At 33.4% G+C, this 16,709-nt stretch overlaps 1 protein-coding gene across 6 annotated transcripts in view; it reads left to right on the top strand.

The window, feature by feature from the left end:
- The window catches only part of NOVA1 (NOVA alternative splicing regulator 1), a 148,851-nt gene extending 135,969 nt beyond the window's left edge, over positions 1-12,882 (top strand). For all 6 annotated transcript variants that reach the window (XM_025444273.3, XM_025444274.3, XM_035720198.2 and 3 more), the window contains one exon: positions 9,810-12,882. In XM_025444273.3, the coding sequence (XP_025300058.1) occupies positions 9,810-10,814 (1,005 nt within the window). In that variant the 3' untranslated portion in view covers positions 10,815-12,882. The remainder of the gene's footprint in view (positions 1-9,809) is intronic.
- The last annotated feature ends 3,827 nt before the right edge of the window (positions 12,883-16,709 follow it).

Genomic DNA, 16,709 nt, shown 5'->3' with positions numbered 1-16,709 from the left:
GACTTCCAGAAATTAAACCTCATTTTAGTAAAGTATATTTTAGTAAGCATTAAGATGACAGTGCTCCACATTATTTTCATCTGTAAATAATAAGCTGTCCTAAAGTGTTTTATCATTTACAACCCTTGTGGTTTATTTATAATTATTTGATTTCTAGTATTTTTCTCTTTTGACATAATTATGTCTAGAGTGCTTAGCGTCTCGACAGAAATAGTTAAAAGTGCTTTTCTTTTCCTTGTTCTTACCTATAAAAAGATTATTTTTCTGATTTTTCTTATACTTAAGTGTATTCCTCTCTGGAATGTGATGTGATGTATCTTTAAATTACGTAGCAGTCATCAGAAGAAATAAAAACTTCTAATAATGCTTCAAGGGGCAACATGAAATAATGTATTAAGTAAAAAATAGTTAAGTTAAACTTTATTTGCCTTTAGAAATTTCATGGGGATTATCATTCATTTTCTGTCTTCCAGAGAGACACAAAAAAGCAGTGTACAGTCTGTCATTCTCTCTCATATCTAACAGCCAGAGGGACAAGTAAAGTAAGGCCCTTTGAAAGAATATGTAAAATGAAGTACTATCTCCAAAAACCTTTTAGAGTTAATTATTCTGAGGTAAAAATGTAATTGCTTGAAGCAAGACAAGGGAGAGGAGTTAATTGCACCAGTTATGAATTGTGATTATGACTCAGTAGAACCTATCATTTTAGTCATGTTATTAATTGTTCCAGCTCATCACTTAATTAAGTAAACACAGATATATTTGTATTCTGGACTTTTAGAACCAACTTGACGACATTTCTTATGACTAAAAAAGCCTAGCCACAAAACCTTAGTGAATAAGAAACTACAAATTATCATAGAAAAACATAATCAGTGAAAATTTAAGAAAAAGGCAAATAGTACATATTTAAAAATTTTATTATTATAATCTTAGTGATTTTTTTCTCTTTTTTTTTTACATTTTCAGGGTATATCTTTTTTCTTCTATTTATGTTTTAATGTTTCAAGATTTATTTAAATCCCAGTTAACATAGAGTGTAATATTAGTTTCAGGTGTACAATATAGTAATTCAACACATCCATACAATTTACTTATCATAGCAAGTGTGTTTCTTAATCCCCATCACCTATTTTATTCATTCCCCCCACACACGCCCAGCCACCTCCCCTCTGGTAACCATCAGTTCTCTATAGTTCACTTCTTGGTTTTGCCTGCCTCCTCTTTCTTTTCCCTTTTTTTTTTTTTTGTTTGTTTCTTCAATCCCACTATGAGCGAGATCATATGATATTTGTATTTCTCTGATTTTATTTCGCTTCAGTCTAGCTCCATCCACGTCATTGCAAATGGCAAAATTTAATTCTTTTTATGGCTGGGTAATATCCCATTGTATATCTATACCACATCTTCTTTATGCATTCATCAGTCACTGGATACATGGCTGGTTCCGTAATTTGACTATTGTAGATAATACTTTACTATAAACATTGGAATGCAAGAATCCTTTTGAATTAGTATTTTTGTATTCTTTGGGTAAATACCTAGTGTTGCGATTGATGGATCGTATGGTAGTTCTATTTTTAACTTTGTGAGGAACCTCCATGCTGTTTTCCAGAGTGGTTGCACCAGTTTACATTCCCACCAACAGGGCAAGAGAGTTTCCCTTTTTCCACATCCTTGCCAACATCTGTTGTTTCTTGTGTTGTTGATTTTAGCCATTCTGACTGGTGTGAGGTGATATTGTAGTTTTGATTTGTATTTCCCTGATGATCAGTGATGTTGAGCAACTTTTCATGCATCTGTTCATCTTCTTTGGAAAATTGTCTATTAATATCTTCTGCCTGTTTTTAATTGAATAATTTGTTTTTTTAGGTTTTGAGTGTGATAAGTTCTTTATAGATTTTTGGATATTATCCCTTTATCAAATATTTCATTTGCAAATATCTTCTCCCATTTTGTAGATTGTCTTTTAGTTCTGCTGATTGTTTCCTTTGCTATGCAGAAGCTTTTGCTTTGATGAGATCCCAGTAGTTTATTTTTGCTTTTGTTCCCCTTGCCTAGAGAGATATATCTAGAAAGAAGTTGCTGTGGCCCATATCAAAGAGATTACTGCCTGTGTTCTCCTCTAGGATTTTTATGGTTTCATGTCTCACGTGTAGGTCATTAATCCATTTTTTTATTTATTTTTGTGCATGGTATAAGAAAGTGTGAGAAAGTTTCATTCTTTTCATGTTGCTGTCCGGTTTTCCCAACACCATTTGTATGAACTACCAAAACTGAAACCGGAAGAAATAGAAAACTTGAACAGAACAATAACCAGTGAAGAAATTGAACCAGTAATCAAAAACTCACAAGAAATAAAAGTCCAGAGCCAGATGGCTTCACAGGTGAATTCTACCAAGCATTTAAAAGAAGAGTTAATACCTGTTCTTCTCAAACTATTCCAAAAAAAAGAAAAGGAAGGAGAACTTCCAAATTCATTCTATGAGGCCAGTATCACCCTGAGAAAGGTGATAAAGCAGATAAAGACTCCACTAAAAAAAGAGAACTATGGGCCAATATGTGATGAATGTAGACACAAAAACCCTCAATAAAATACTAGAAACCAAATCCAACAATACATTAAAAAAAATAGTTCACCATGATCAAGTGGGATTTGTTTGTGGGTTGCAAGACTGATTCAGTTTTCACAAATCAATGTGATACACCACACTAATTAAAAAAAAGGATAAGAACCATATCATTTTCAATAGATGCAGAAAAAGCATCTGACAAAGTATAACATCCATTCATAATGTTAGTGTTTTTTAAATGACCATAAATCTGAGTGTGACTAATGTCAGTGATTTGATAAGATTAAAACATCTATACATTTATCTTTTGTGTATTTCAGCATAGTTGTAATATATTCTTTGAATTATTTTTTTATAGTCTTGAGGTTTTTTTTGTTTTTGTTTTTGTTTTTTACACTTATCATGCTATGAATTCACAGGGAATGGGTTGCCGCAGCTCAGGCTCCTTTCCACTCATTCTCACAAAATATGCTTCTCTGGATGGGGCAGACTGACATTTCAGTTGAACTCAAGTACCTTTCTCTTTGGCTTCCTTTTTCTGATCATTTTCCTTCACTTCAGGAAGTGCTTAATATGCTCAATACGTACATTAATTCTCTTGGCAAGAATCTTGCCCTTAACTTGTTTGTTTACAACAATGTCAACAGCATGCTGAGGAACATTGTAGACTTCCAATTTTGCCATGGTAACATTTGTGGGGCATTACTTTTTGAACAATACCCATTCCTTTGATGTCCACAATGTCACCTTTCTTGGAGATTCACATATATGAGACCAAAGGATCAACTCCCCACGTTTTCTTAAAGGCCTAGAGAACATATAGCATGGAAAGAACAGTGTGGGAATATAGGTAGATGACATTTCAGTCAGTTGGACCAAATGAATCAATAATAAGCAAAGACATGGAAAAATGACTAATAAAGAGTATATCCAAGAACTAGAAGGTAAAGTTTGGATTCAGCGTGGTATACCAGTCTTAAAAGATGAGGTTGGAAAGGCAAGTCAAGGACAGGATATAGAGAATTTGGAATGTCTACATAAGAATTCTAGATAATTCGGTGGATAACTGAATGGGGGAGTGGTCACTGACAGCTATTGAGTAGGGTTTTTTATAACGATAAAATAAAAGCTCTTCATCCATAATCTTACCAAGTTGCCTGATTTTACAGATGATGAAACTGAAGTGATTTGACAAAGGTCACATACAGAGCCAGAGTGAGGGCCTGTATCTTTGAATGCCTATTCTAGATCCTTTTTATTATACCACACATTTCTTCAGATAGGATAAAGTAGTTGGTCTGGGCAAGAAGCATTTCAGGGAGAGAAAAATAAACAGTACAATAACAGAATGTGGATCTAGAGAGCAAGAAAAGGCACAGATGGCTCCCAGGTTTGAAACCTGGTATTGGCTGTGGTGGGGGAAGAACAGGTGAAGATATATAAGACAGCATGGTATTTTACAATAATATTATGCATGCTTATGAAAGCTGTATTGCCTTTGATTTGGTTATCAAAAAATGAGTAGATTAAATAGACTAGTAGAGAGAAGAGTTGCTATTTTTATTCTATTTGGATACTTGTGTTCATGTAACAGTCTTGTAAATATTTTGTTTAATCAGTACTTTCCAGGAAGGCAGTTATTTATGTGTATAAAAATCTATAATCAAAAGATACAAGGTTTTCAATTTACTTTGGTCATCAATTCAATATGGATCCCCAAAATGACACATACATCTTCTTCATTGGACACTACAAAATGGTCCTTGGTAGCTTAAGGTGTAATACATCGGGGAAATGATAGAGACTTATTCTGTTAGATCATGTAGGGTATATCTTGGTAAAAGGTAAATTAAGGAATACATTTGTGTTTCTTTACCAGAGCTGTAATGTTTTGACTTTTAGAGCATCAAGAGGTACAACAGATGTCAGTATTTCATTTGGATAGGCAAATAATATATGATATAACAAGAATGTAAAAACATTTTCTAATATACTACTTGGCTGTTTATAAACTACAGAAACCCAACACAAATTATATTGATCTGTGCTAGCTTTAGACATGGTTAGATTCAGATGCCAAAATGCTGTCAGAAATTTTTCTCCTTCATTTCTGTAGTCTCTTTTATCTAGGTTAACTTTATTTTAGTCAGGTTCTTCTTCTTTCCATAGGGTGACAAGATAGTCACTAGTAATGTCAGGCTTGTGCTCTGATAGATTAGAAACACAATTATCTCTGTCCTAACAGTTTTACCAAATTCTCAGTTTCACTCATTGGACCATTCTGGGCTATGTGCATAGTCCCAAATAGTAACTGCCAGGGGTATGGAAATTGTGATGTGTGAGGCTCTGTTATGTTTCCACTAGTAGAGTCTTAGAAAGTTGTCAGCCTTACCTGAAGCACATGTACTAAGAGTGAGAGGGTGTTCCCCAAAGGAAAATTAGGTTCTGTTGCCAGAGGGAAGATCAGCACTGTTAAATGAATGAAATAATAAATGAAAGGTATCCACTGTTGATAGGCATTGCTTTATAAATATATGTCCATGCATATGTGGTACATAATATGGCAGCCCTAAATAATCCATACTATTAATTGAGATCGTTTAAATTATAATGGAGCTTGTTTTGAATTTATATGAAAGTATGGCTTTGCGAAATAAATAATTTTCCTGTCATGATGATGAAGAATTATGATGACTACAGACACTTACATTGCTTTATAAGACAATAATGAATTTTAATTCTTATTTGGCTAAGACTGAATTTGTTTTGCTTAATATTTATTTTTAATCAGAAACATATCAACATTAAAACCTACCTAATTGTAATTTTTAATACTTTTCATAGGATTCCCATAGAGGTTCTTCTTTGGCTGTACATAGAAAAATAGCCATTTTATTACCTTTTTTCTCAAAAATCACTTGATACTAATAAAATTAGCATAATTATATTGTTAATCTTAGCTCATAGTTATCTCATAGTCCATAATTTTAAATCTAGGAATAGAGAAAACTTAAGTAAACATTTTTTTTTCTTAAAAAAAATACTTAAGGGGCACCTGGGTAGCTCAGTAGGTTTAAGCATCTGCGTTTGGCTCAGGTCATGATCCCAGGACCCTCGGAGGTTTAGTATATAATAGTATGGATTATTTAGGGCTGCCATATTATGTACCACATATGCATGGACATATATTTATAAAGCAATGCCTATCAAGAGCGGATACCTTTCATTTATTATTTCATTCATTCAACAGTGCTGATCTTCCCTCTGGCAACAGAACCCTACATCAGGGCTCCCTCATGAGGGAGTCTGCTTCTCCCTCTCCTGCTCCTGCCTCCGCACATTCTCTCTCTCTTTCTGTCTCTCTCTCTCGTACTCTCTAATAAATGAATAAAATCTTAAAAAAAAAAAAAACAATACTTAGGCACATGATCACTATTGAAATGGGTTTAGGTGTGAATGGGAATCCACCAACATAGAACAGAGACCTATCTTTTCAAGAATGTCTGATAGTAAAGAGCAGGATTCTTACAGAACAAAAATGTGAAAGACGTTTAGATAAATATAATCATTGTGTCTCAAAGATTTTCTTACTCCTTCTCCTTCCAGTTAGGTTTTGTGTCTACTGTGTAGTCTTCATGTACATGTACCAGCACTTTTAAGACTTCACTGCCCTGTTACATTTACATATCTTTTTCTACACCTAATCTAAAAGTTCCATAAAGGCAGGAGCAGCATCATATATATCCTTTATCTCTAACTCCCAACAGAGGACCCGGACCACTCAGTAAACATTCCATAAAAGATTGAATTGATGGTAGCACCTTTAGAGCATAGTTCTGAGAACTGACTTGTAGCTGTCAACAGTATATCTATTTTGTTGGTGTATGTGACACTGTATAATTTATACGCTAATTAGAATCCAGGCTTTTTTTTTAATTCCTCTCAATTTTCCACCCTTTTTTGCTCTCCCGTACCCCACCCAGTATTCAGTAGCCCACCATTTCCAAGTTTCCACACTGGTGCTTCACCTCTTGGCTCTGACCTGACATATAAAATGGAACTAGAACTCTACTTTTTCTGAGATGTTATGCAAATTGATTAATTTTTCTTTTTGTCTCACTTTATTCTTTTCAGAGAGTTTGTTTCCTATTTGTGTCCATGTTAGATTAAGTGTGAAAATAGATACATTTTTTTTTAATTCTTCAAGGAAAAAAGTATAAATCAAAGAGGTTTTTCATTTCCTTGGGTCAAAAGTAAAAATTAAGTGACATATTCCCTTTGCTAGGCTATTAAGTATTTATATTTTTAAATTTGGAATTTAATTAACTTTTATATTTATATTTTCTTTAATTCGTTAATTTAATTTCTGAGATCAGTAACCTTATACAGAATTATTACTATCTAAAGTTAGGAAGTGTTACTATAAATATTAATATGCAATAATTAATATCTTCTCTTAAATCATAACACACCTTTACTTAGTTATATGTGAATAAATGTAAGTTCTACCAACAAAATTTTGGAACCACAACACTATTTATAAAATAGCAGTTATGGTGACAGTACTTTATATAAAATCATTTCAAATAGTTAAAAGTAAAATCCAGGGACTAGTACTTACTATATGAAGATATCTTTTTTTGTGTGGGCTAACAGTAATTCTAATTAGAAGGACATCTTTAATATAAAGATAGATGGCATGATGTCATTTTTCAATTTCCAAAGAGATTTTTTTGGAAGGTGTTTACTGATATGAGAGGTTCACACACCATTTCTGAACTATATGTTATTTCAGAATTTTTGAATATGGAAAAGAAAGAAAAATGAAAAAGGGTAAAGCAAGAAAAGAGAAGACAAATGTGTAATAATAGAAATGCTGTGCACACGTTTGCAAGTTCTTTTGAAAGGATAGAACTAATACTAGACTTTAAAAAAAAAGCTGTGGAGATGCAGTAAATATAGTAGGAGACTGATGTGGAGTATAGTAGAAATTAGTATCATTTTCACGCATCTCATAAAAGCTTAAGGTGATTTTAGGATGGATGTTGTGTATTTATATATTTCATTTATTTTTATTATCAGTCTATAGGAGCATTCCCATAGTTAACCCTTCATGTGTTCTTTTTTTCTTGATTTATAATCATGCAGGTAATCATAATATTGGGCAAAAACAATAGTGATGTTAAAATTTTAAATAATTTAAAAACAACTCTTTTAAAAGTTATGGTTAATATATTTCTCTTCATAAAAATTATGTTAAAACATAAGAATTAAATTAAAAACTACAGTTTGCCATATATAAGTGTTTTCAACTATATAAAAATGTTCTGATTTTGAAAAGAAGTACTTATTTATAAAATATAATCATATTTAACAGATATTTAAAATCTTTTAAGATTTACTTTTAAGTAAATTTTCTCAGTACTTCGTGTGTGCAGGATAAAATGTAAGGATGTTTCTAATTAATCTTTATAATTAGTGTAAGAAGTAATCATGGTTAAACTTTCTAATTCTAATACTTTAACATACTGCAGCATTTTAGACAAATGATTTTCTACAAAAAAGTCTATGAACAAAATTAACAACATGTTTTAAAAAATTATTTCTCAGCCTGCTTCTTGGAACTGAATGCACCTAATCAGGAGGAATATGAAGGATATATTTGACATTCCTAAGAAATGTTTCTAGAAAACTCAGCTTGTTTTCAATAAAATGAAATTATTTTATAGACAAATTAGAATGAAACAAAATCTCATTCCTATAAACTGTATGTGTGAAAAGAAAAGTTGGTTGTGTGTGTGTACATGAGTGTTAATACATGTAAACATATTTATGAGGTGACCCAGTATAGAATTTGAATTTATACTCTGACTGCTTGCTCCTTTCAAGAGCACAATTGCTAGAAATGCATGGTGGCATTTCTTTAATATATTTTTACCCAGATCTGTGTTTTCAAGATAACATGACAATACTTGCTAAAAACTAGCTAATGCATTATTTCAGAGAATATCTCTACCAAATCCCTGCTCACATTTCAACAAGTTGCTTCAACCTGCCCATTTTAATATCTAGAACAAGGAAAGCAATCCCTTCAGTGTTTTGCCAGTGACATAACACTCACAGTTTTTTATCTACCTGGAGAGTCATAAAACAGTGCCTGTGTATCTTTGTGCTGCCAAAATAAAATTTTTAATATTTATATTTTAATTTTAGGGTTTATAGAAAATATCATACTGATTTTATACTTTTTACAATAGTATTTGATTGTAATTAAATAAAATAGGCTTGTAATTAAATAAAATAGGCTAGGTTTTGGGGATGTATGTTTCAATACAAATTAGCTAAAATGCCTTTATATTCATATGGTCACATTGCATCATTGTAATTATTCCTGTGACTTCAGTAATTTTTTAGTAACCTTTGATAATATAATGGTGATCCCTATTTTTTTAAAACGTAACTGTGACTGCCAAAAAAGAGAATTACCTATCTAAGATAGTCTTTTTACAAATTTAAATACAACATCCAGGTAATATCATTCTCAAATCGTTCTTCACCTACCTAAAGTGATTGAAATTTTTTGTATTAATTATTTAGAAATAGCTGTTATTTTTATGAAGTTCCATATTCTGTGCCAGTTTAGTTGAAAAATCAAAAATACTACTAGCAACAATTTTGTTGATCTCTGAAAATATTAGTCACGAAACAAGTAAGGCTTGAATAATACAAAAATTGCTAGGTGGTAAGGAACATGAAATTAATTTTCTGAAGGGACTCAAGCTAGAATTTTACTACTTTTATCTTTACAAACTTTGTATTATAATCCAGCACTCTTTGTTTTTATAGGTTTTAGATTGAAGGTATTCTTAAAGCTACAATAGGTTAAGAATATCAACAGTGTTTTTATTTTGGAGCTATATAAAAATGTTACCATTGATGTATAGTTATGATACCTTTTAAAAAAAATAGTTATTTCTTATAACTTCTACTGCAATGCACAAAGACTCCAGGAAATTTTTTAATAATTTTAAGCTGAAAATTGCTTTTCAGAAATTCTGATTTACAAGATAATTGTATTAAAATGCGATAAAAGTCACTTTAGAAGTTGTGATATTTCTCTTTCATAACTTATGTTTAAACTAATTTTCAATTTATTATTTTTTTAGGATAGCAAAGTAATATAATGTATATGTGCAAAACAGAAGTATTATTTATACGTATTTTTTTTAATTACAGGTAAAGATTATAGTTCCCAACAGCACAGCAGGTCTGATAATAGGGAAGGGAGGTGCTACTGTGAAGGCTATAATGGAGCAGTCAGGGGCTTGGGTGCAGCTTTCCCAGAAACCTGATGGGATCAACTTGCAAGAGAGGGTTGTCACTGTGAGTGGAGAACCTGAACAAAACCGAAAAGCTGTTGAACTTATCATCCAGAAGATACAAGAGGATCCACAGAGTGGCAGCTGTCTCAATATCAGTTATGCCAATGTTACAGGTCCAGTGGCAAATTCCAATCCAACCGGATCTCCTTATGCAAACACTGCTGAAGTGTTACCAACTGCTGCCGCAGCCGCAGGGCTATTAGGACATGCTAACCTTGCTGGCGTTGCAGCCTTTCCAGCAGTCTTATCTGGCTTCACAGGCAATGACCTGGTGGCCATCACCTCTGCACTTAATACTTTAGCCAGCTACGGATATAATCTCAACACTTTAGGTTTAGGTCTCAGTCAAGCAGCAGCAACAGGGGCCTTGGCTGCAGCAGCTGCCAGCGCCAACCCAGCAGCAGCAGCAGCCAATTTGTTGGCCACCTATGCCAGTGAAGCCTCAGCCAGTGGCAGCACAGCTGGTGGTACGGCGGGGACATTTGCATTAGGTAGCCTGGCTGCTGCTACTGCTGCAACCAATGGATATTTTGGAGCTGCTTCTCCCCTAGCTGCCAGTGCCATTCTAGGAACAGAAAAATCCACAGATGGATCAAAGGATGTAGTTGAAATAGCAGTGCCAGAAAACTTAGTTGGTGCAATACTTGGCAAAGGAGGGAAAACATTAGTGGAATACCAGGAGTTGACTGGTGCAAGGATACAGATCTCCAAAAAAGGAGAATTCGTACCTGGCACAAGGAATCGGAAGGTAACCATTACTGGAACACCAGCTGCAACACAGGCTGCTCAGTATTTAATTACACAAAGGATCACATATGAGCAAGGAGTGCGGGCTGCCAATCCTCAGAAAGTGGGTTGAGTGCCCCAATTATACATCAGATTGTTTTAACCCCTCCTTTACCCCATTTTCAAGAAGGATGTACTGTACTTTGCAGAAGTGAAGTTTTTCTGTTATTAATATATAATTATGCAAATGAATGCGACTATGTTGACAATGTGTATATGTAAATAATATGTGTTTTACCAGATGTTTCATAGAAAGAATTTTTTCTTGATCTGTTTTGTTCTCTATACTTTGCTTGTGTATATTTGTCAGAGGTGTTTCTAGTGTAAGATTTAAGCCTGCCATTTTACCAGCATTATTGTAGTTTAATGATTGAATGTAGACAGGGATATGCGTATAGTTTTCAGTATTAGTTCTAGATAACACTAAATTAACTACTGTTAGGTTGAGTATGGTGGGGTCAGTGACCTAAAATGGAGTGAGGCCAAAGCACTGTCATGTAAGTCTTACTTCCTGCTTAGGGCACAGTGAAGTAGGAAACAATATTTTGAAAATAAGTTTTAAATTTAAAATGATCAAAAAGCAATATAGTTGCATAAAAGCACTGTAAAATATTTAAAAGGTTAAAACTGTGGAAAATTATATTGGTAAGTTTACAGATCAATAAAAGCACCTGTTCTCCATCTGAACTAGACAATGGAAATAATGCTGCATGCTGGCCATGGCCCATTCTTCATCATTTGTAAGTTCAACAAAAGTTCTCACATGGAGTCCCACCTCTTCAGAGGTTTGTACATTTGTTTTTAAGCACTGAATTCACTACTGATCCCATCGCCTGGCCAGTAGAACAGTCATTACTCCATTAACATCCTCACTGTTTAGACACATAACTGTGGTACAGTGTATTGGAAATTTTATAAACAAAAGTGAAAGTGCCAACAAATTATTGATAGCTGATAATGTTTCATTATCTGCAACTGCTTGATAAGTATGTTGCATTTTAAGAGCTTATAATTGTGTATAATTTGTTAACACTAGAAACCTATTAGTATTGTGAATGTAGATTTTACTGTGAAGCTATCTGTGATTTAGCTGTTTGCTCCCATGATGGAGTCTTTGCAGCATGGCGCTAGCAGCCAATGCAGTTTCTAATACTCGGTAATTTGCATGTTTTGTGGAGCATTTTTATGTCACCAACCAGACAGTATTTCCTGCATGCTTATTTAGAAGAGGCAGTTTATCTTGAGAGGTAGTGTGATCTACCTTTGTCAGGCTTTTTGACAGGTCATTTCAAAGTAAGCCTTTGTTCCCAAGACCCAACAACTGTCACCCTCTTCTGTACCTCTCCTGAGTGCCAACTGTCCAGGCCATTTGACACACCATCTGTTAACCTCTGAGTTTGCCCACTCAAGGCCACTCATAGGGGCATCCATCCCCAAGCACCTCCTCATGCTGTGCATGCAGTCTTAAATTCAATGGACAAAAATAAAATGCTGGCTACCTCTGGATCATCTGGCTGAGCAACTGAATTACAAAAGAGAATTACTTCCATCTCAACTTCAACCCATTGATTACGTCCATCCTAGCAAGCTAAATGGCATCCCAGCTGCTCCTTTCTGTGCAACCAATTAAAGAACAATGAGTGTGATGCTCCATGTCTGAATTTCGTCCAGCCTCTCTCTGAACTGTGATCTTTGTCCTCATGAACTTTCCCTTTTGTTCATTGAACTATATGGACTCTTCATTTCATATTGATTTACTGTGCAATTTACTTTTGGACATTGAGAACTTGAAATTATTTCCTGATCCCTTCCCCTTCCACTATTAATAATTCATTTCTGTCAAACTGTAAGAGTAGATTCATATTTTTTTTTAGTTTTTAACATTGGACTGTTATTTCATTTAGAGTTCTCTATCTCTAAATATTTATTTAGAGAATGATTTTAAAAGGGAATGATATGCTTGTTTAAATGAAAGAGAAAAGCTGTAGTAAACTGTGTTAATTGGTAATGACTATTTATCGTCGATACTCTGTAGCTGTGTAAGTTTTGACAAATAGTGTATCTCGTGGAATCAGTGGTTAGCATTGCCGCTATTATATTTACTCATTTTATCATTATAAATGTGCTTAGTTCATCATGTAGCATCACTTGTCTCCCGTCTCATTTTTTCCTTGCATGTCACAAGTCTCAGATCATTTATAATACATTAACAGTAAATAATATCTATGTAAATTTCTTTCACCATGCTGTCTCAGAGTCAGCAGTGAACAAAGGCAAAGATTGGGGCCCCACTTAGTTGAAAAAGAGAAAGGAAGTGATCTAGGATGTGTATTAGAAGCATTTCAAATGTTGGGTCTTTAAAATGTTTTGTTCAGTCTTAGCAAATCTTCAACCTTTTATTTCAAAATTCCAGTAGTCCACTGTGGAGCCCATGCATTTCATCTGGAATTTAATGTTACTTTGAAGCCAAACCATTTAAACAATTATGTGTATTTTATTAGCTAGTATTGCTAAAAATGCACTCAGTTCGATTTTAATTGTAAATGGGAATTTTAAACTTTTGCTAGTTGGCATGGTTATATGTTAGTTAAATCTGAAAGCTAAATTGAAGATATTTACATTTTAATTTATGGTAACAGATAAGGGTTTGTGTGCATTATGTGTAAATCAGCTTCATGCTGTCTAAAAACTTATTCTCTGAAATTTATAGACCATGTAGAATTGATTTGTGATGTGATGCTTTAATTTACTGGAAGAAAATTAGTATGGCTTCAAACTGCCACAGGTAGGCATGTAACAATGGCTGTTCAGCTATACTGATCCAAAATGGAGAAAACTGATGATACAAGGGCCAAACATCTTATGAAATGCAACTATTTATAGACTTGTTTTGCTATAGGGAGGCTGGTGAACATGCTGAATACGAATTACCTCAGTTCTGCAGCTTTCTATGTCTTTTTAATGCATTCTGTTTCAGGGTCACTTTCAATCAATATTTCATTTACTTACTGAGATTGAATGGGCGCTCTGAGACACAGTGTGCTGTTTATCATACAGATTGGACACCTCATTCTAGATCCAAGATCTTTTCCTCAACACTGGGAGCTGTCCTTTCAGCACCACAAAATTACTGCTTGAAGTTGCATTGCAGTTTTTTTTTTTCCTTTATCACTGGGAGCTTTTCTTTCAGCACCACAACATTGCACCTAGACTTTTTAAAACGGCTGCCTTCCTCTTTGCACTGAAGACCAATTTCGTCTGCACTTCCAGTTATTGCTATTACCTGTAGGACTTTCAATCCTACTTCACCTCACCCACCCCACTCCTGAAACAGTTAAATGTATCTATTTCTGTGGAAGTCATTTTCTCATTGAATGATCAGAAACAAAGATAAATTCTAACCTGTAACGGCTCATTTCGACTCATTGCTTACAATAGATCTAAGCTCTTTTTTCTGCTTATTCGACTCCTTCCAGCTTCCCATCACATCTGTAACAAACTTTTAAAATTATATTGCCACACCACCATGCACAGCCTACCTGCACAGTAGAGATAGATTATTCCATCGTATTCAGATGGTTAACAGAGGTTAGCAAGTCCTGTATTATATATTTATATCGCTTTCTAAGAAAGTGCATATTAATGTTTACTTTAAGAATGTGTAAATGGTGCTATCAAGAATCTGATAAATTTTATCCCAGTTTTTTGTGTACCACTTCTAATGTATGAGATTTATTTTTCTATTGGAAAAAAATAAACAGTATGAAAGCATTAAATTGGTAGATTTTAGTAATTTAACAATGAATGGAATCACTATGTTACAGGCCCTATCTTTCCTTGGAAATTTTAATGGTGGTAATAGATTTCAACAAAGGTACTGATAATCACATTTTTTTAAGCCATTCTTATATTGCATTCTTGATTCATGTGCTGATTCCTCACTGAGTCCTTAAGTAAATTTTACTTACTGTAAGTCTTCTCCAAGAAGGGAATTCTTGCTTTCCAAGGCAGCAATTGAAAAGAATGAAAATATAATTTAATACTCTTTACATCACAGACACGATTTGAGAGCAGTTACTCTGTTAGTAGGAGAAATTCATCACTCATTAAATACAGGGCAAGCATGGCTATCCATAATAATTTTGGGTGCAATGCAGTCTTAGAAATTTAATGTACACACTTTATTTAAATGATGCAAACAGCCATATGAAATTGCACATGATTAGAAAGCAGAATGAATTCATTTTGCCTCCTGCTTGGTTTCTCATAAACATGAATACATAATATTGTTATGCACTGTTGTTCATAGATGTCTTATTACATAAAGGGTAAGTATCATTACTTTAACAGATTATTTTTGGAATTCTGCATGTTATTTTTTGTTTCATCAGATATGTGCCCCAATAAAATAACATTTTTTCCAAAAAAATGAAAGTATTAGAAAACTTGTCATGTTAATTTTGAAAAAAAATGAAGTGTAGTGCATATTACTAGGTAGGATGTCATTCCACTGGTCTATATATTAAAAAAAAAAACTGTTCTTGAAAATTGAAGCATTACCTTGTGTAATTAATAAAGTAATCAAATCAGATTTGTAAATAAAATATTGTTTAAATCTAAAGTATTCAATATTTTGATTAGATTATTTTTTTAAGGAAAAATATTTAACGTGTATGTGCCGAATTTTTTTTTAAATAGTTTTTTATAATTGCAATGGAAGGGCAATTGTCTCATTACAAGTGGTACAGAAGCCAATACTTGGGTTACCATAGATATATAAACAAGTAAAAACTGTGGAACAAGTTTTAAGCTCATTTTGGAAAAAAAAAACAGTTCTGTAGAAATGCATATTTGTATTTGTTTCTCTAATAAATCTGCAAATAGCTTTAAACACAAATTAGTTTTAATTATTTAAATTATGAGTTCTCTTAAGTAATTTAACATCTGTTTTGCCTTACATTTGTGAAAACATTGTCTCATGGAAATTAATAGAGCTTATTGTGAAAAATCAAGGTAGGTCTGCATTTATTTGAAAAGGTCAGGTATTTAGCATTCAAGTATGTTTACCTCTATGAAATGATTAAAGAATTTTTACAAGAAGACACACTTCTCCACCCCTCCCCAGTCACATCAGTTTGGCCACTGCCCAAAACTAAAAGGCCAATTTGTATCAGCTTTAGTTCAGTATCAAAGAAAAGAACAAAAAATAAGTGAAATCACATGTTGAAATGGTTGATAATAAAAAGATTATTTGATATAGATAATTGACTTCTTTTTATATAGTAAGGAAGAAATTTGAACTCTTCTGAACTGCAGTGCCTCCATCTTCTTTAATGTGATTTACACATTATGATTGAAATTGTTATATAAATTACATATATTTCCCTTGCATTGTGACCTTATAATAATTTATGTTGAAAATGTTTTAGGATAAAATACAGTTTCTATTTCTGTTATTAAATAATGTAGAGTCCCCATTTTTTAAAACAGTTTTGTCGAGAAGTATACTAAATATATATATATACACACGCAAATGTATGTTTATATATATTTTTTTAAAGATTTCATTTATTCATGAGAAACACAGAGATGAGAGAGAGAGGCAGAGACACAGGCAGAGGGAGAAGCAGGCTCCATGCAGGGAGCCCAATGTGGGACTCAATCCTGGGACTCCAGGATCATGCCCTGGGCTGAAGGCGACACTAAACCGCTGAGCCACCCAGGCTGCCCTATATATATATTTTTAAATTGTCATTCTGGTTGGGCAGAAATACTAAGCTTTTGTTTAAGGACTCAATTGAGTATTCCAATACTGTTGAACTACAAAGAGCCTTCAATTATAATGAAGTCATTTACTTTACAAATTTAATTTTATTCATGAAATGTTTTGGGAGATCTGGCTTATGAAAGCTTAAGCTTATCCATTTTTATAGCTTTTGATCAATAGCAAAAATAGTGTTTCTGTCAA

This window comes from Canis lupus, chromosome 8 (assembly GCF_003254725.2).
Source record: "Canis lupus dingo isolate Sandy chromosome 8, ASM325472v2, whole genome shotgun sequence".
Lineage (NCBI taxonomy): Eukaryota > Metazoa > Chordata > Mammalia > Carnivora > Canidae > Canis > Canis lupus.
The sequence above is the reverse complement of the archived record's forward strand: the minus strand, read 5'-3'. Positions and strand labels throughout refer to the sequence as shown.